This window comes from Suricata suricatta, chromosome 13, assembly GCF_006229205.1.
Source record: "Suricata suricatta isolate VVHF042 chromosome 13, meerkat_22Aug2017_6uvM2_HiC, whole genome shotgun sequence".
Classification (NCBI taxonomy): Eukaryota; Metazoa; Chordata; class Mammalia; order Carnivora; family Herpestidae; genus Suricata; species Suricata suricatta.
This window is the reverse complement of record NC_043712.1, coordinates 79,908,260-79,927,748: the sequence shown is the minus strand read 5'-3', so window position 1 is coordinate 79,927,748 and position 19,489 is coordinate 79,908,260. Positions and strand designations below refer to the sequence as shown.

General features: G+C 46.3%; 1 protein-coding gene across 2 annotated transcripts in view; it reads left to right on the top strand.

Annotated features, from left to right (window-relative positions):
• PIP5K1B (phosphatidylinositol-4-phosphate 5-kinase type 1 beta) overlaps positions 1-19,489 on the top strand; it is a 305,766-nt gene that overhangs the window by 158,457 nt on the left and 127,820 nt on the right. For both annotated transcript variants that reach the window (XM_029921176.1, XM_029921175.1), the window contains exon 4: positions 11,932-12,062. In XM_029921176.1, coding sequence (XP_029777036.1) covers positions 11,932-12,062 — 131 coding nt within the window. The remainder of the gene's footprint in view (positions 1-11,931; positions 12,063-19,489) is intronic.

Sequence of the window (19,489 nt, the reverse complement as noted above, 5' to 3'; positions counted from 1 at the left end):
TGAGTCTCTGTTCCCATGGTGATGTGGGTCTGATATTCCAAACTCTAGGAGACTCACTTTGCTGAGACCTTTACAGGAAGCCTCACGCTCCCGAGTCTTGCTTCACCTTCAAACCCTGTCGGCCAAGGTCTGACAATGGGGGGCAAGAACCCCCGTGCGAAGAAGAGCATCTACGACATGATGGAGACCGTGCACGTGAGGAGGGCCCGCGTGTACAACATGGAGGAGGAGAGGAGGACCGCACTCTACATCCAGAGACTCCAGAAGAACATAAAGACCCGGATCCGGGAGATCGAGAACGAAAAAGCCGCCCTGAGGAAGTTTCTGGAGAAGGTTCACCAGACAAGTGGCTATTATTCTGAAAGCCCGTCGGGAGACTGGCGCCACCACAGGTGACGAGCTCCTGGTGAGTCTCCGTGCGAGACACGTGTGTGTCTGCACTCGCCGTGCGACCCAAGACCCACGAGGAGCCACTGGGACGAGGTGGGGAAAAAAGACTGTACAATGGAAGATCCGAGTGGATCGTCTGTAAGGGATCCCCAGGTGTCTCCTCCAGGAGAGAGGAGAAGCCTCTGGTCTCCAGATGCTCCCACAACTCCCATAACGTTAAAACTTGAAGTGGTAACTGCACTGCATGTGCTGTTTCCATGCAGACTTTCCTTGAGACGATTCGCTCAGCGATCGTAGAGACCTTTAGTGTATTGAACGTGGGATGCCTCACGTATTTGCCTTCTGTTCTTTTTGTTATTAAAATAAAATTTTTTGAAAATATTTTTTAATGTCTCTATTTTATTTAGAGAGACAGAGCAAGAGAGTGAGCGGGGGAGGGACAGAGAGAGAGGGAGACACAGAATCTGAGCAGGCTCCAGGCACCGAGCTGTCAGCACAGAGCTTGACAGGGGGGCTCGAATCCACGAACCGTGAAATTATGACCTGAGCCAACGTTGGGTGCTCTACCAACTGAGCCACCCAGGCACCCCTGTTCTTTTCTCATTGATGTAACTTTTCATTATTTTTCTATAGTAATAGCATGAATAAAAGTTGAGGCAAAAATCAGGAAAAGCTTAGAATATTGAGTCTATAAAAGAACTTGATTCAAATTATTTTTGCTATGTATTACCTGTGTGATTCTGGACTTAGAAAAGATGGAAAAACACCTCCATTAAAGGATTGTTTAAAGGGTTAAATAAGGTACTGTATATATAGGGCATATTACAGACACCCTCAACATAGTAATGGCTAGTTTTGTAATTCTGTTTTAATTAATTCTGTGTAATGGAGCTCTGGGTCTATGCCTCCTTGTTTTAGTAAAATCCTACCTTTCTAGGCAAGTCTGTTTCCATCCTCAGGACTTAGATTTTGCAAGGCTGTAATTTGAGAACTGGACCAGCCCATCTCCAAAGCCCCTCCCTGCTGTGAGCTCCCTAAAACAGCACTGCCTCAGGAAGGTGTCCACAGCCCAGAGAAAGGATCCAGCAACCAGAATGCTTACGCACCTAGGTGACTTTAGGGGCTTGGTTGAGAGAGAGAGAGAGAGGGAGAGAGAGAGAGAGAATGAGAATGAGCAGAGGAGGGACAGAGAGAGGGAGATACAGAATCTGAATCAGGCTCCAGGCACCGAGCTGTCAGCACAGAGCCTGACGTGGGGCTCAAACTCACAAACTGTGAGATCATGACCTGACCTGAGCCGAAGCTGGACTCTTAACTGGCTGAGCCACCCAGCCGCCCCTCACAGGTTTAAAGATACACGTTTTTCAAGTATGTATATCCATAGCAGCCTCTTGTGATAGATTTTCCGGGCGATTGGAGGGCAAGTGCAGCCTACTTGGTGAAAGCCTTTGGATTGGGGCGTACGTCTTTATGACTTGTCTAGGCTCTGCACTCAGGCCCACACGGATGCTGCCACCTATTGTGGTTTGACGGCAGGCAGATTAGCTCACTAACTACCCTCTGTGTGAGTTGCCAGGTTCTTCAGCTGTACAGTGGGCTACTCACACTTGGAAGAGAGTTGTGATGTCTGCCTGTGGCGGGGGGCAGGGGGAATATGTATATATATGCACGACATCTAGCGGATTGTAGGCTTTCAGGACACGGCATTTCTGGGAATAGGCCACCACTGGAGCTTCTGGACTAAGAGATGACATCATGGACTCTGTCCACACTCAGAGTATGTGTCATTACTCTGGGATCTCAGATACCATGACCTGCTGAGCTCGATCCCAAGCATCTCCTGCAGAAATGTCTATTATGTGGATTCAAAAAACAAAAAGATGAGAAAGATCTAAAGTGAGACTGTGGTGAGTTTGGGGATTTCAAGGCTGATCGAGGAAGAGACGTGACCACAGCAGCAGCAGCACGCAGGAAGCTTTATTTGGGTGCTGCCTTCAGAAGTTGCATGAGGGGCAACGTGCCTCACAGGAGACCGTCCAGAAGCAGTGGCTCAGGACTGCTGCCCAGAAAGGAGACCAGGCCCAGGACGTCCTGGGAAGGAGGGGTATGGGACGGGGGCTTAGGTGTCTAGGCAGCGTTCCTCAGCAGCCAGACGGGAAGCTCAGGGCTTTGCTATGGCTGCCGCAGCAGGTTCCACACGCTGCATGGCGTACACACCAGTGTATTCTCAGCTCTGGAAGCCAGAGACCTTGGGTCAAGGTGTTGGCCGTGAGCGTTTCTCTGGAGGTCTCTCCTCGGCTGGGAGGTGGCCCAGGTCCCTTCTGGTGTTGCTGTCCTCATCGTGCAGCTTCCAGATCCCATGAAGGAGCGACTGCTTCCTCTCCAGTCACCTCCTCCACAGGGGACACTCTCCCTCCTAACAGTGTGACCCTGGGGCCGACCACGCCATTGCTTCTCAGTGGTCAGAGATGACTCACATGACCACACCTGCTTGCAAGAGAACCAGGCAAAATACCCAGTTAACATTTCTCTTTCTATAGAGTAGAGTTTCTCCACATTGGCACTCTTGACACGAGGACCTGGATAGTCTTCGTCGAGGGGGCTGTGCCGTGTCGTGTAGAATGTTAGCAGCATCCCCGGCCTGCCTGGTGGATGTCAGGGGCAACCCCTAATTATGACAACCAAAATGGTCCCTAGGCACTCCAGATGTCCCTTGAAGGACAAAATCAGCCCCCCTTGAGCACAGCTGCTAAACAAGAGGGACAGACAGACACAGCACTTAGCATCACCTGCCATTAGTACTGTGTTGTTCTCCCCAAAACAGTGCTTAGCTCCAGTGTAATATTTTACCTTCTTTTTTTTCTCAATTTTTTATTTTTATTTTTTTAATGTTTTATTTATTTTTGATACAGAGAGAGACAGAGCATGAGAGGGGGAGGGGCAGAAAGAGAAGGAGACACAGAACAAGCAGCAGGCTCCAGGCCCTGAGCAAGCTGTCAGCACAGAGCTTGATGAGGGGCTTGAACCCATGAACGTGAGGTCGGACCTGAGCCGAAGTCAGAGGCTTAACCAACTGAGCCACCCAGGCACCCCTCTCAATTTTTTAATGTTTTTAATTTATTTTTGAGAGACAGAGAGTGACAGTGCAAGCAGGGGAGGGGCAGAGAGAGAGGAAGACACAGCATCTGAAGCAGGCTCCAGGCTCTGAGCTAGCTGTCAGCACAGAGCCCAAGAACCGTGAGATCATGACCTGAGCCAAAGCCGGACGCTTAACCGACTGGGCCACCTAGGTGCCCCCAGTATTTACCTTCAAAATCGACAACTCCTAAGGCACCTGGGTGCCTCAGTCGGTTGAGCATCTGACTTTTGATTTCGACTCAAATCATGATCTCATGGTTCATGAATTTGAGTCCCGGGTTAGGCTTCCCACTGATAGCATGGAGCCTGCTAGGGATTCTCTCTCTCCATCTCTCTTTGCCCCGCCCCAAATAAATAACCTGTAAAAAATAAAAGAAATCAATAACAGCCTATCAGAAAATATGATACTCTATGAACCTGATTTGTATCAAATCATATTTCTCTTTATTTTTATTTGAATATACCAACTTTCTTCCCTGACGTGTACAATGTTAAGGATATTCTACTGTGCTGTGTTGATGATGCATGTTTGAATGTACACTAATATTTTGAAAGGATTACTATGGCAACGTTCATAATGCTGTTCAGAAATCTCCTCTGCAATTGATGCCATATCTTTCTTAAGGGCAATGATGTGCATGTAATTTACGACTGCTGAAGACCTTAAGAGTTCAGCATTTTTCTGTTTGTGAGAAGTGTTTGCTGAATGTCCTTTTCCATCCCAGTGAGAGACTCCATCACTGCCAGGCCTAGAAATCAGATAGAGATCATTTGAGAGAAACCCTGAAACACCTTTTCTTTGTTCTGCCATTTCTAGCATGTTTAGAGAATCAGTACTTCCTTCAGATAAGTGGATACACTGGGGTTTTGTTAAAAAGCCTGCTTAGTAGTAAGAGAAAATTAAATATAAAGCAAATCTGTCTTGGGCTTCTTCCAAGGTCGCTTAGTGTCCAGTATGTCAAAGCAACCTTGTTAATGAGGCAGTTTCACGACCTAGAAGGTCTGTTCAGGCACAGGGGAGGATATAATTATTCTTACTCAGTATCTCCAGCATTCTGGTTTTCGAAAACGTAGATGGCTACAGAAATTCTACCAGAAAAGTAGTTGCCAACTGTGAAAGTAACAGAGTGCTCCAGAAGTCACTTATGAGACCAGTCCTACTGCGTGAAGGGAGCCATTGCATCTGGCTGTTGTAAGAACAGAGACTGCAAGGGGAGAGTGGGGTTAGCAGCAGGCCTAGCAGTGTAGGTGGGAAACCAAATGGAGAATGGAGAAGGTCAACATGGAAGGCATAGAGACCCCCCCCCCTAGATTTGTGGAGAAGCCAGAGGATCTGCAGTGTGGCCAGGCCAGCAAGCTGTCCACCAGAACTTGTGGTCCCTCTTCTGTCACTGAGCTGGGGCTACAGAGCCAGACCTCCTCCTATCTTGGGGAGGCCATGTGATTGATCCTTGCTGATGGACTCTAAGTGGGTCTGTTTCTGGAGGGTCTCGACAGTAAATGGATGACAGTATATTCAAATTGGGTAATTTGAAGAGCGTTTAGTGATGGCACTGTTGGTGAAGGTGTCAGGGGAGAGCATCAAGAAACTCCTAGGGACAGCATGGCGTCTTGAGTCCTGGACATACCTTGTTGTCTCACTTAGACCTGGGTGGTAGAGAATGGTACAGTTTCTAGAACCCCAAATAGGAGTTCTCTGGAGAGGCTCACAAGAAAGAAGCTATAACCTCCAGGACTTAGCAGTCCAAGTCCAGCCTCCGCCTCCTCCCCACCCCCCACCCTGACCCCATCTCAGGAAGGACACCCCCCCCACCCTGACCCCATCTCAGGAAGGAAACAAGGGAGTAAACACCCTGGTGTCACTTTGAAACCTCCCGTTTTCTTCTGTGGAGTTGTCCCATTAGCCAAACCCAGCTGGAAGACAGGGCTAGGCAGCCCTTGAATGTAGCTGCACAGTGAGTGTGCTGGGACATGGAGTAGGATGGGCAGGAGTTGAAGCGCAGACCTGGGGTGCACAGTCTGCTCTGGACTTTTGGCAATGGGAGTAAGAAGTGAATGTTCCTTCACCACTCCTGATTCCCTTATCAGCCAGCTGGCTTTGGAGGCCATGGAGATCCTAGAGGATGTCGTGTCTTCGCAGTCCATGAAGGAGATGTGACAAGAGCTGGGGTCGTAGAGAGAGGGAAGCAGATTGGAAGGTCTGCTGTCTCTGTGGATGAAGAAAGGGGCCCAAGTCAAAGAATGTGGGCGGCCTCTAGAAGCTTAGAAAGGCAAGGAATTGGATTCTTCCCTGAGCTTCCAGAAGGAATGCAGCCCTACCAGCTCCTTGATTTTGGGACCTTGAGAACTGGAAGATAATAAATTGGTGTTGATCACACTCACTTGTGGTCATTTGCTACCGCAGCCATAGAAAGCTAACACAGGAAGGGACTGGAGGAGTGGTTTGAACAACCAGAAGATGGGGTGACCCTGCTCCTGTTCACAAGGCTTTAGGTTTCCCACCCACAAACCGTCCCATTTCTGTACTCCTACAAGCCATTCCATGTACTCTTTCCCTCTTTCTTTCCTTTCAGTTCTACCCCTGGGACAAAGAAGCCTGTGCCTCTGTTCTTAAATACCGGTTCCGAGACGGGGGAACATGGACCTGGGGGTAGGGGTTCTCCCTGTCCGACTAGGGTTCCCCCCTCTCCCTGTAAAGACGTGTTGCCGAGCTGTTTTTTTGTGGCCTAGTCTCAGGCTCCTTGGCAATGAACATCTCTAATTTACAGTCAGACTCTCCAGGTGCTCAGTCGATTAAGCGTCTGACTTCGGCTCAGGTCATGATCTCGAGCTTTGTGAGTTCAAGCCCTGCTTTGGATGAATTCTGTGTCTCCCTCTCTCTCTGCCCCTCCCTCACTCACACACTCTCTCTCAAAAACACATACTAAAAAAAAATTTAGAATTAGACTCACTAGATCCCTGTGTGGTTTTGGAAAAACAGACATTCTGAAAAAAGAGAGCACATTGAAGCCCTTCTTTGGGAGGAATGCACTCAAGCAGAAAATGTCACACGTGTTTTAGGGGTTCATGGACCTATAAAGTCAACTTGCTGAAAGGAGGGTGTGTGTGTGTGTGTGTGTGTGTGTGTGTGTGTGTATCTGTGTCTCTACAGAATGCAGGAGTCCATGGAGGTCAGGAAGGAGTAATACTGTAAGATGGAGGTCTGTGTCAAGGTAAAGGGTTTGTACTTGATCCTGTAGTGAGGACATCAGGAACCCATTAGAGGGTTTCAAGCGAGGTGGTGACATGATCAGATCTGTACTTTTGATAAAAATCACTGGCATCATCTATGTTGGCTCTACTCCCATAATTAGTTCATCGGAACACCTTGGAGGGGAAAGTGCAGTTGACATGAAGTGTTTGCCTACTTCCTTGTCCAGCCCATGATATCAGATGGCATCTTAAGTGATCTGGTTTCATAGACAATGTGCTGAAGGAAGCAGTCTCTGGTAACCAGTATCACATCATTTAAATCTTACTGTTGTCAGGATCATTGCTTCCCTGATGTAGGTTTCTATAGATGTTTAGTCGGATTGTTGCTTATCACCATGATTATCCCATCGTGGGAGGACTTCTCGGCTGAGGTCGGATCGGATCGTCCCCAGTAGGAAAATTCAGGCTCATAAAGGGTGAAAGATGGTGGAGCCCTGAACCTGGGGCCTTCAGAGACCTTAGTATCATTCTGGCTCTACCACACCCTAGCCAAGGGACTTAAATCCAGTTAATCTCCCAGAGCCACAGTGTCTTTATCTGTAAAATGGGCTTTATAAACCCTCCCCACCTACATAACAATTGTGAGGATCAAACATTACAAGATAGCACTTTGAAAAACAGAACCTGTCCCACAAACCATGGGCTGACACTCCTATGTCCTTTAGGATTATCATCAGCCCCCCACACGTGCGGGTAAGGAAAGAGGAGCTATGAAAGTGTCAGTGGTTTGCTTTCCTGATCTTCTGTGGTTCCTTCTCTGACTATGCAAAGCTTTAGAGGTGGTTCTAGTATCCTGGCAACACATTGCCTCCACTTAGCCCATGCAAAGTCCGGAATTAAAAATAGACTCTGTTTTACTGTGTTCTCAAGTCTAGAACTGTACGTTCTAAAGGAGTCAGAGGTCCCTGGTGGGGCTCGAAGGGGAAAATGTCATGTCCTAGCTCTATGAGAGCATGCGCCGAGTCCTACAGGGAAAACTGGAGAGGCTGATGTGTGTGGAGCCATGGACTAGTTACTGGGTCGCTGGTCCAGTGGCTGGTGTCCCCAAGGACAGAGAAGGAACTTGCTGGGTGTCCAAGAGGAACCTATAGCCCTGTACACAAGTTCTTTGTCACCCTCATGGTTTACTCATCTGCTAATCAGAGACATTCCAGGTAGCGTTTCAGTTTCACAGTTTTAAAGCTGAGTGGCCGTGTTAGAAAATCCGACCAGGCTCCCCATCCGCCTGCTGTGACTGCTCTCTGCTGGGAGAACTTTAGGTGATGGGCGGCGCTGTTCCAGCTGTGACTCAAGACACCGTGTGCCTCAGTGAACACAGACATTCCCAGGAAGTAGGCAAGATGCTTTTTAATTTTCTGCACCCGCTTTGGTGCCAAAGCATTGAATTTTACATGGAGATGGGGAGAAGGAAACCTCAAGGCTTCGTCCCTCCCTTGGCAGCAAAAACACGCCCCCCACCGTTCCTAGCGGTGACATTCACAAGTGATGTTAACCCGTGCTTCAACTCGTTTACCAAGTGGTTTACACCTTTTCTTAGGTTTACTCACCTTTGGATGTGATTAGAAGCAAAGAAAATATTCCAGCCCTATTTTATCAAAAGAAATGGCTCCCAGAGATCTACTTCCTCTGCTGAGGTTAAACAGCGAGACTTAAGAGGGAACTTCTGACTTGCCTCCTATGCTCGTTTGGGAAAAAACAAATGAAAAAACAGGTGTGAAGCAGCGTAGGCTTTGCAGTGAGTGCCACATGCTAGCAATGCAAGTGGGACAAGTCACTTAACCTCCTTGTGCCTTAAATCCCCGCCTGTAAGAAGGGCGTGATCGTTGCTGGTTCTCAGGGTCCTTGAAAGGATTCTCGGAGTTCAGAGATTTTGACTTGACAGGTGACCGTGCAGTTGCTTATAACTTGGACTCTCGAGCCAGACTCCCCACATATGAGTCCCACTTGCACCCCGTCACTAGCTGTGTGAGGGTAAAAGAGGTGCTCAGAACAGTACCTGCCGCTCAGTGAATGCCCTATAAGTCTGTGCTGTGATTACACAGATTATCCTTATGATTATTATCATTGTGTATCAAGTACCGGGCACGAGTCGATCAAAAAAATATTAACTTATGTTACCATTTCTGTAATTTCTCCCATCAGAGTGCTTGAATTTTAAGGAGCTGGAGAGGAAGGTAATAGCATTTAGTCTGTTTGTTTGGTTTAACTAAACAGACGTCAACAGAGCCCTTTCCAAAGTCTTATTCCTCTGGGGGTTCAAAATTTAATCTGAGGCCATCGGAGAAGGATTTTTCCAGTGTTCCTGAGAGCAAGAGCACATTCTTGAGCCTCACCCCAGACCTACGGAATCAGAAAGTCTAGAGATGCAGACCATCGGTCTATTCTTGGTTTTGGTTTGAGGAAGCAAGGCCCGTTGACTTTAAGACTATTTTGTTTTTAGAGTCATTGTAGGTTAAGAGAAGCGAAGAGAAGGTGCAGAGATTTCCCACGTGCTCCCTGCCTCCTGTTATCAACATGCTCGACCAGCATGGTGCACTTGTTACATTATCACACGGCTTGCTTGTGACGTGTGTTCTGGGGGGTTAGATACATGTATGATGACACGTAGCCATCATTATAGTATCATAAAAAGTGTTTTCCCTGCCCTGAAAACCGTCTGTGCTCCCCCTATCTTCTCCCAACCCTGGACAACTGCCTGCTGTTTTTACGGTCTATGGTTTTGCCTTCTGTCTGTTTTAACAAGTACCCCCGTGATTCTCATGCTTCCTAAAGTTTGAAAACTCCAAGCATAGATCTCTGAGGCTTTGACCACCTTCTGTAGTTGGAGTTTGAAGAGGAGGGTGGTCAGGAAACCATTGGTTATCCTCCCCCATCTCTATGACAGGTGTCCCGGCCCCAGAAATGCTAGATGACTGAATTAAGTAGAAATACAGGTAGTTCCGGTAGCGGTCAGGGGTGCGGAGGGACAAGCACGTTAAGAGCACAGGACTTTGTTGATCGTTCCGGAACAGAACACATTGGGGTGTTGGGTCCTCTGGAAAGTGCTGATGTCATATCTTGGGCCATACTGCTTTGAATGATGGATAGAAATGCCTTTTGAATTTTTATGCGAGGTTAAAATGAAGAGAATCCATTTCAGTCATCAGAAGTCAGAGCTCTTGGAACAAAAGGTCACTAATGCCAATCATTGGCATTGCAGAGCTCAGGGAACGAGAATTAAAATAGCAAACTTTGTGTTTTTGAAGCCCTAGTTGCCCTGGGGGCTTGAGTCCCAGTCCATTGCCATCTTGCTGCCCTGGGATCGTGAAGAAGCATGTCGAAGAAGGAAAACACCCAGCCGCTTTCTGCCTGCTCTAGGGAGGAGGGTAGGGAGTTGTCCTCAGACGAGGGGTGACGTCATATGTGCAGTGGGGTGAGCAAGCTACCAGATGGTGACTCTGTGGGAAAAGGGGTTGTAGAGTTGTAGAGTAGAAGTGACTGAGCAGCTTTGATTGATGGTGGCCTCAAGTTTGGTCTTCGATCCTCAGATTTCCTGAATCATGGAGATAATCCATTCTTAAAGGCTTCAGAACTGTCTCTATGCATACAGCTCTTAGACCTTTTAAACCTATTTGGATGCTGTTCTGTGATCATAAGCAAAGGACATACAGAACCAAGCTAGTGTCCTATATCCTTTCCACCCCACCCCCAACACTGGTATCCTCTGCCCAAGTGCTGTGACCCTCTGTCAACCAAGGCTGAACCCCAAACAAACCACCATGAGCACTGGGGTTAGGCCCCCAGTCCTCACTTGTTGACTTTACCTGAAATGGCCACACTTTCACAAACATTAAGAAACATGCCTTTTGGGGCACCTGGGTGGCTGTCTGTTAAGCATCTGTGTTTAGCTCAGGTCATGATCTCACGGTTTGCAGGTTCAAGCCCCATGTCAGACTCCGTGCAGATAGCTCAGAGCCTGGAACCTGTTTCAGATTCTGTGTTTCCCTCTCTCTCTGCCCCTCCCCTGCTCACATTCTGTCTCTCTCAAAACTAAACATTAAAAACATTTGTTTAAATAATAAAGAAAAGGATGAGTGCCTGGGTGACTCAGTTGGTTGAGTGTCTGACTTGTCATGATCTTGTGGTCTGTGAGTTCAAGCTCCCTGTCAGACTCTGTGCTGACAGCTCAGAGCCTGGAACCTGCTTCGGATTCTGTGTTTCCCTCTCATTCTGCCTGCCCCCGCCCCCCACAAAAAGAAACATTTAAAAGATTTTTTAAAAAATCGTATCTTCTCATTTTCCTAAATTGAGTTATTTTGCTATTTCTCCTATTATATTGGTTAAAACTACACACACACACACACACACACACACACACACACACACACACGTATATACATTATTCTCCAGTTTAATATGTGTTGATTTAATTCTGGAATTTAATTGAGGAACTAGTAGTAAATTGGAAATACTGTTATTCCAGTGCTGTATGTTTTATGACAGATCAGTGTAGTAAATTGCGATGACGATTCATAGCAAAACTAGTAAGCAATTTCCAAATTAAATTCTACCTAAAGTCTCAAATTACTTTTTGCTAACTCATTCCTTGTGAAGATAAAATACTCATCCAACTCCTGGTTTCAGCTCAGGTCACGATCCTAGAGTCATGGGATCGAGCCCCGTATCCATCTCTGTGCTGAGCATGGAGGCTGCTTGGAATTCTCTTTCTCTTCCTTGGCCCCTGTCCGTCACATGCTCTCCCTTGTCTCAAATAAAAATATACACTTCCTGATCCATAGGTATGTTATAGAACTTCAATTTTTTTTAATTGTGACAATACCATTTCCCTTTTGGTAGAAATTATAATACTATATATTGAAAATGTCCTATCAAATTTCTAAACTCTTACCAAATGAAAGGTAGAGATTCAGACTGTAATTCACCTGAGAAATCCTCGTAGGAAATGTTACCACAAGAATAGTTTCATGTCAAAAGGGGCCCTTACTAGACTCACCATCCAAAGAAGGAACCTATCTTCTCTCCAGACGCAGCTCCTCACGGCTTAGGAACAAGAAAGAAAATCTAACCTCGTCTTCCTGTTTGTGCTGCTTGTGACACTGAACAAGGCCTTGACTCTCGCCGCTGACCCCGAGACCCTTGTTTTCTTTGCAGACGGCCTCCTCTGCTATCAAAGGTGCTATTCAGCTGGGGATAGGCTACACCGTGGGAAATCTCACTTCCAAGCCGGATAGAGATGTTCTCATGCAAGACTTTTATGTGGTGGAAAGTGTGTTCCTACCCAGGTAAGAACGTTTCTGTTGGTGAGGATTTCTGTGCTAACAAACCTTCCTGTGGCTTCTCCACATTGAAGACTTTCTACCAGTGAATGTATCCATGCGCACGTTGGGCCTTCAGCATGCCCAGAAGCAGCACAAAGGATTGTTACTTTCCGTTGTGTCATGTGCGTTGCATTTTTTTAGAGGGAGATGGTAAGTAGGGTCTATCCTGCGAGCCAGCTGTGATGCTCACACTGCCTGGAAGATTGTGTGAAGACAGACTTTGAGATTCAAGGGGAAAGAGTCCAATGCTCAGAGTAATGCCTGCGTGGCTTTAGGAAAAGAGGGTGTTGAGAAGCGACAACTGATGGCAGGTTTTTGCTGCCCCTAATTCAGAAGATGACCTGGGCGCCCACAGTTGGGCCTCATATCCGAGTTCAGTCATGCAGTCCTCTGAGAGGACTTGAGCTCAGCTCTCCTCCGGAAAACTTAGGAGAATCCTGCTAGTTGGACACCAGATTGGCAAAAACACCCTGGTTGGCCATACTAGTCACCTCCAACTTTACCATGTTTTGGGGGAGAAATCCATCCAACACATAAATCTGAGATGGACCATGGGAGATGTTTACACATCTGTGTGAACACACGCAGTGCCACAGAACCGTCCACTCACAGGTGGTTTAAGTGGTGAGCCTTATGTATTATTTACAGCATAAATAGAAAAAATTTTAAGTCTAGTGCTAGTGTAAAATAGGAGGAGAAGTAATCATGTTAAATTGGAAATGTCATTACCACTATTGACAACTTTCAAAGAAAATGATCTAGCAAATAAAAATACAGGTATTTGATTTGACGGTCTAGGGCAATTACTTCATCATCGGGGCCTTACTGACTTTTAAGACACATTTATATTTTAAAATATAAGTAGTTCTCTCCAAAATAAGCCACATTTGTTATCAGTTGTTACTGGGCTTGGGTGAGAATGCCTGGAATGACCTTTGACCCTTAGTATCCTCATCGCTTTGTTGTTTTTGAAGTCTTCAGGGAAATGGTACTTAGATTCATCTTGATGTCCAGTTGTCACCTGTCTTGAAATCACATCATTAGGGGATGAACCCGGATAGCCTGGTTTTGCTTTAAATGCTCTTGGTTGAAGAATGCAGTTGATCTATTGGAAATTTTGAGATTTGCTTCTCTAGAGTCCTTAACAGACTCCAGAACTCATTTCCAGACCGACAGTGGACAACTCAATGTCTAAAATAGACACCGTTCATCTTTCTATAGTTGGCAATTGTCCTGTGTGTTTGTTTTTAACATTCTGTTTATCGTTCCCAAAGACTATGTCATAATCACATTTTTTCTCTAGAAAGCCCGGAGGTTCATGAGTTTATCTTAGTCTCTTGTTAGGATCCGTTAGGTTCATAATTGCTGTAAATGTGCCTGCAGGATATTCTGGCTCTTGTGGTCTTCTAGAGTCTCTACGCAGACATTTCAACCTTATTATTTTCTTTGGCTATGAAGAATGGGAGGAATGGAGGTCTTCTGTGGGAGGGTGGCTGGCGCTGAGTTCAGGGTGCGAATCACAGGTACTGCTGCAGATGGGGGGGTAAAGGAGAGCGAGGTGCCCCATCTCTGCTGGTCTCTCTTACCCACCGTGTCCCATCAACAGAGCCAGCTTTGAATGGGCTCTGGGGGAAAATTTGGCCCAAGCATGTACTCCCCAGACCAGCAACATCAGGAGCATGTGGACTTGTTAAAAATGCAGGTTCTTGGGTTTCACCCACACCCGCTGAATCAGGAACTTTGGGGTTGGGGCTGGGAAGTCTATTGAACAATCCCTCCAGGAGACTCTAAGCCCATAATTGTTTGGAACCACTGATCTAGCACATGACTTCCCATGTGACAGTGATGATGTTTCTAGTAGCTACCAAATTTTGTTCTTGGTTTTTCAACTAGTGAAACTCCAAATGATTTTTCGGTTAATACCTAAAATATCAAAGTTGTATCTATTTAGCAACTCAATTATGCACGACCCTCTCTGAGATACTTGATGTCAAGGAACATGTCCCCAAGTCTTCATAAGCTCTTCCCTGGTGTTATGAAACCTTCTGTTCATGGATGGTTTATTAAAAGCATACTGGGGGCACCTGGGTGGCTCAGTCAGTTAAGCGTCTGACCTCGGCTCAGGTCAAGATCTCACGGTTCGTGAGTTCGAGCCCTGCGTCAGGCTCTGTGCTGAGACCTCAGAGCCTGGAGCCTGCTTCAGATTCTGTGTCTCCCTCTCTCTCTGCCCCTCTCTTACTCACAGTTTGTCTCTCTCCGTCTCTCAAAAATAAATAAATGTTAAAAAATTTTTTTTCTAAAGCATACTGCATCTTCATGATTAGGGCAGAATGAGGTCTTTCTTTACCTTTTTCTTCAGGAGTAGAAAAGCCAACAGCATCTGTTCCTAGAAGTTGTGTCTTTGACCTTCACATTCTAGACCACAGAAAAAGCATCAGCCCCTGCCTGGCAGACATGGAGAAAGGAAGACTTAGCTAACTGACCCTATTTAGAGGAACCCACTATCACATTTAAAATAAATCATTTTAATGTCCGTATAGCTTTTAAATGTCGATGTGACATGAACCATTTGATACAGACAGGAATTTCTTCTTTTAGCATCTACTAGATTGCTTTTTAAAATAACACGCACTCTGGATGTGTTTCCATGAAAACAGAAGAAACTTATGTGGGTCTTGCCTCAGCTTTCCTCATCTGGTCTGTTTCATTAATCTTGCCAAGGGGTTGAGCCCAGCTCTTCTCAGCGGAAGCGATATTGGCTCTTAGGGATAAGACAACACTCTGTGCAAGAGCACACATCTCAGGATATTTGTCACCCCCAGGCCATGCCACTCACATCTCCTTGTTACCCTCACAGTCAAAAAGCTCCCCTATGGTGATGAGTAGATTCAATATGTTGATCATGGTGATGGGCTCATGGATATAGACACCTGTGGAAATTAACAAACTACTTTATGTCAGCTACACATGCATAAAGCTGCCAGATAAAGTTCCCTCCCTGGCCCTCCATACTTCCACACTTGCCTGGAGACGGGAGTAAAGGGAGGTGGATAGGACCATCCCTGGCTGTATGCAGCTGGGCATTCCAAAGTCTGATGGCTCTAAAACACAATTAATCTGTCTGGGTCATAAAGAAAACTAATTGCATCGGGTGCCTTCAGATGTTCTAATTTACTGCCATTTTGAAGCTGCAGAGTCTGTCTCCCTTAGCAACAAAATGTGTCTGACTGTCTGTCTGTTTGTTTATTTATTTATTTATTTTAAAGTGGCTCAAGTTGTTTTTAGATATCATGTATTCCACAGATCATTTCATTTTTTAGGTGAAAAAAAAAAAAAGAAAGCCTCTGGACTTGAGATTTGAAGGATGATATAAAATCCCTTTCAACAGGGGCGCCTGGGTGGCTCAGTCGGTTAAGCGTCTGACTTGGGCTCAGGTCATGATCTCACAGTTTGTGGGTTTGAGCTCCATGTTGAACTCTGTGCTGACAGCTCAGAGCCTGGAGCCTGCTTTGGATTCTGTGTCTCCCTCTCTTTCTGCACCTCCTCTGCTCATGCTCTGTCTCTCAAAAAATAAAATAAAACATTAAAAAAAATTTTAATCCCTTTCAACAATCGAGTCATGTGATCTTCCAAAGTCAACATAGATCAGTAAGAGAGCTATGAGCACATCTTAATCTTTTCACCCCAAAATCTGTAGTGCAATCTGAAAGTAAAGTCGTAGATAAATTTTTGTGTGTAAATGGGACTAGAAATAGAGGTTGTTTTATCATGTTTTGCCATGTAAACATGACCCTGACGTGGCAAAAGAAAGCAAAATTGATGAGTATCCACCATGAACCACCCATAGTTTTATTGATGTGACATTTATATGATATAACATACGGTATTAAATTATTGTTACTTCCTTTCCACTTTACAAAAAAAAAATCCATTTTACAGATGGAGTAACTAAGGCCCAGAGACAGTAAATGCTTTAACCCAAAACAATACAACCAATAAATGGTGATGTCAGGATTTGAACTCAGGGACGACTGACTCCAAAGTTTTGTTTTTCCTTACTCTGTGGCAAGAAAGCTTTTTCGAATCAGAAAAACTACCCAGCTTTTACCTTAGATTTGCCAACTTAAAGTTGTCTCTCCAGCCCCTTGACAAGCAGTGTTAATACTTTCCTCTGCTCTCCTCCAGACACCATCCCAGCCTTCTCTGAAACAAAATAAGGCTTGGAAGCTGGCAGTAAAAGTTTATAGATCTCTCCATATTCAATAACCATCATCTACCTAAAGAATTTATAAAAGTCTCTTGCAATTTTAATCTCCTCACTCCTAAAATGGAGTTCAGTTCGACAAGAGGATCTCTGGGAACGCAGATTGCTATCCGTATGCACTCTTTGGGATTGATCGGAGTAGCCAAGGGATACCCTCCCTGGGCAGAGAATCACACAGAACTACTGTAAGGGTGAGACATTTTTCTACATGGCAGGCTAACATAGAGGTTGACAGTTCTTGTGAGCGTTGCCAGATTCAGCGCCCGATGTTAAGGTTCGATAGATTAGGCAGCTGCCTGCATTTCAAATAATACTGACATAAACTCATCCAAAACCCTATCTCTCTATACCGTGGGTCAGCACACTCCAGCCCATGGGACAAATCCGGCTTCCTGCCCCTTGTTGTTGATAAGGTTGAATTGGAACCCAGCCACATCCATTCACTTATGTTTTGTCTGTATCTGCTTTGCCACCACAGCAGTAGAGCTGAGTGACTGCTACCCAGACCCTAAAAGAATCGCCAGCCCCTAATGGCTCCAGACATGGTACAGCAGGTCTTACATGTGTGTGGGTAACACACAAAGCATTAAAGAGGATACATGGCTGTTTCTGGACAAGCCAGAGAGTATGATGTCCCTTCAAGCCAAAACTCTTTAAATATCTCTTCAATGTTGATGGGGTAGGGATCCAGAGAAACTGATCTCCTATTGGTGAAAGGTACATACCTCTTCCTTTAGTTCCAAAGTAAAGGTTTATTGCGTGTACTGATTATTATGTAACACTTTAACTTATTTGAAATTGCTCTCAAAACACAATTTCCCAGGAAGGTGCCAACTACTTGGAAGGTTTAGCATTTAGACAGTCAGTGATATCACGTGTTCCCGGTAAATGACAGCTCGTGGTGCGATATTAGGTTGTAGAATTTAAGCTGCTTTCATCTACTGATTTTTAAAGACTGGCTGTCAGCTGTCTGGCCTTAAAAGGTGGAGTGGCCTTGCATTGCACAAGGTAGACTGTCTCTCTGTGCCGGAAGTGCTCAGGAGGAGGGGACCACCAGCGGGGAGCGCGTCTTTGGCTCTCTTGTGCTTTGTTTTCCCATTCAAGAGCCCTGTCTAATTTGGCACGAGAGGGGACCGATCGATATTTCACTGGTCACGTCATAAGGGCCTCCACTTGCCCGAATCGGCAGTGGAAATGAGTAACACCCAAGTCTCCTTCTGTACATCCTGACTTACAAAGGTCCAGTTTGAAGAGTAGGTGCCACCGTTAGTTTGTTTCTGGACTGTAGAGTCACTCGTCTGGCTGTGTGGTCGCTCAATTTCTGCTTGTCTGTGTATCACCATCTCTACCTTAAGACAAAGCACCTTCACTTACCCTGCTCCTCGTGGTCACACTTGCTATGATGGTTCCTTTTATGTTTCAACGTGACTGGGCAAGGGATGCCTGATAGCTGATAAAACATCTTTGAGGAGCCCCTGGGTGGCTCAGTCGGTTGCGCTTTCAACTCTTGGTTTCAGTTCAGGTCATGATCTCACAGTGAATGGGTTTGAGCCCTAGGTTGGGTTCAGCACTGACAGCATGGAGCCTGCTTGGGATCCCCTCGCTCTCCCTCTCTCTCTGTCCCTCCCCAACTTGCACTCTCTCTAGATAGATAGGTAAATATACTTTAAAAGCAATTATCTCTTGGGGCACCTAGGTTGCCCAGTCGAGTAAGTGTCCGACTTCAGGTCATGATTTTGTGGTCCATGAGTTCAAGCCCCGCATTGGGCTCTATGCTGACAACTCAGAGCCGGGAGTGTGCTTCAGATTCTCTCTCTCTCTCTCTCTCTCTCCACCTCCCGCATTCATGCTCTGTGTCTCTCTCTCAAAAAATAAATAAAACATTTAATATATTTTTATTAAAAAAATATTTCTTTTTTTATAATAGTTTATTGTCAAATTAGTTTCCATATAACACCCAGTGCTTCTCCCCACAAGTGCCCCCACCATGACCATCCCCCCTTCCCCCTCCCCCTCCACCTTCAGTCCATGGTTCGTCTCCAGTACTCAGTAGTCTCCCTTGATCTGTGTCCCTCACTCTTCCCCGCTCTCTTTTCCCCTTCCTCTCTCCTTGGTCCCCTAAAAAAATATTTCTGAATGTGTCTGTGATGATTTCTCCAGGAGAGATTTGCATATGAATCAGTTGACTGACCCAAGATCCCTGCACCAGTTTGACGTGGGCCCGAATGGAACCGAAAGGTAGAGGAAGGGCAAATGTGCCCCTGCTGGCGCTGGACAGGCGTCCTCTCCGGCCCTCAGACGTCAGCACTTGTGCCCGGGCCTTCCCGCGCGTAGAGCAGGCCTTAACCGTTGGCTCTCCGGATCTCGGCCCTGTAAGACCGAGCTGGAGCTGCCCCAGCAGCTTCCCTGGGCCTCCGCCTCCCAGATGGCAGATCGCGGGACTTCCCCTCTCCATAATCACATGGACAAGTCTGCCCCCCAGGAGCTGCTCAGCCACCCCAAACTCCCTCCTGGCAGTTATGGTTTGAAGTCAGTGAACCCACCCGATGTAAAATGCTGCATCATCAACATCAGAGCTCTCGCTCTTAGCCCAACACTGGACCCCTCATGTGCCGCGGAGATGCGGAATTCGTTTCACCTTGTGGCTTCACACCAAATCTCTCTCCTCCCAGTGCCACCAAAAATAGCACGTGGTTATCGGGCTGTGGAACCACGTGCAGGAAGCTAAGGTGTTCCCAGGGCATCGAGCTGAGGATGTTCGTGCGGCTAATCGAGTTCCTATAAGTAGGACCCCCCCACCCCTTCCCACAGCGCCAGTTCCTCCTGGAGAAGCGCTGGTGTATTTGGGCGGGGGTACCCTGAAGCCTGTAACTGAATTGTGAAAAGGAAGACTTAGCCTAGGAATGTCAAGTTTAAGTGAAGGCATAGCTATCCACCCATGACTTTTCCACTGCTCTGGTGTGAATCTCATCTCCTGGTCTTGCTTTTCCTCACCAGCTTAGGCCAACTTTCCCTCCCTGGACTTTGATTTTTTATCTGCTAAACGTGAAATCCTAGGTGGTGGCTAATGCTTCCTTCAGACTTCAACATTGTGTAATTCTAAACACCCATTGCCACTAAGAAATAC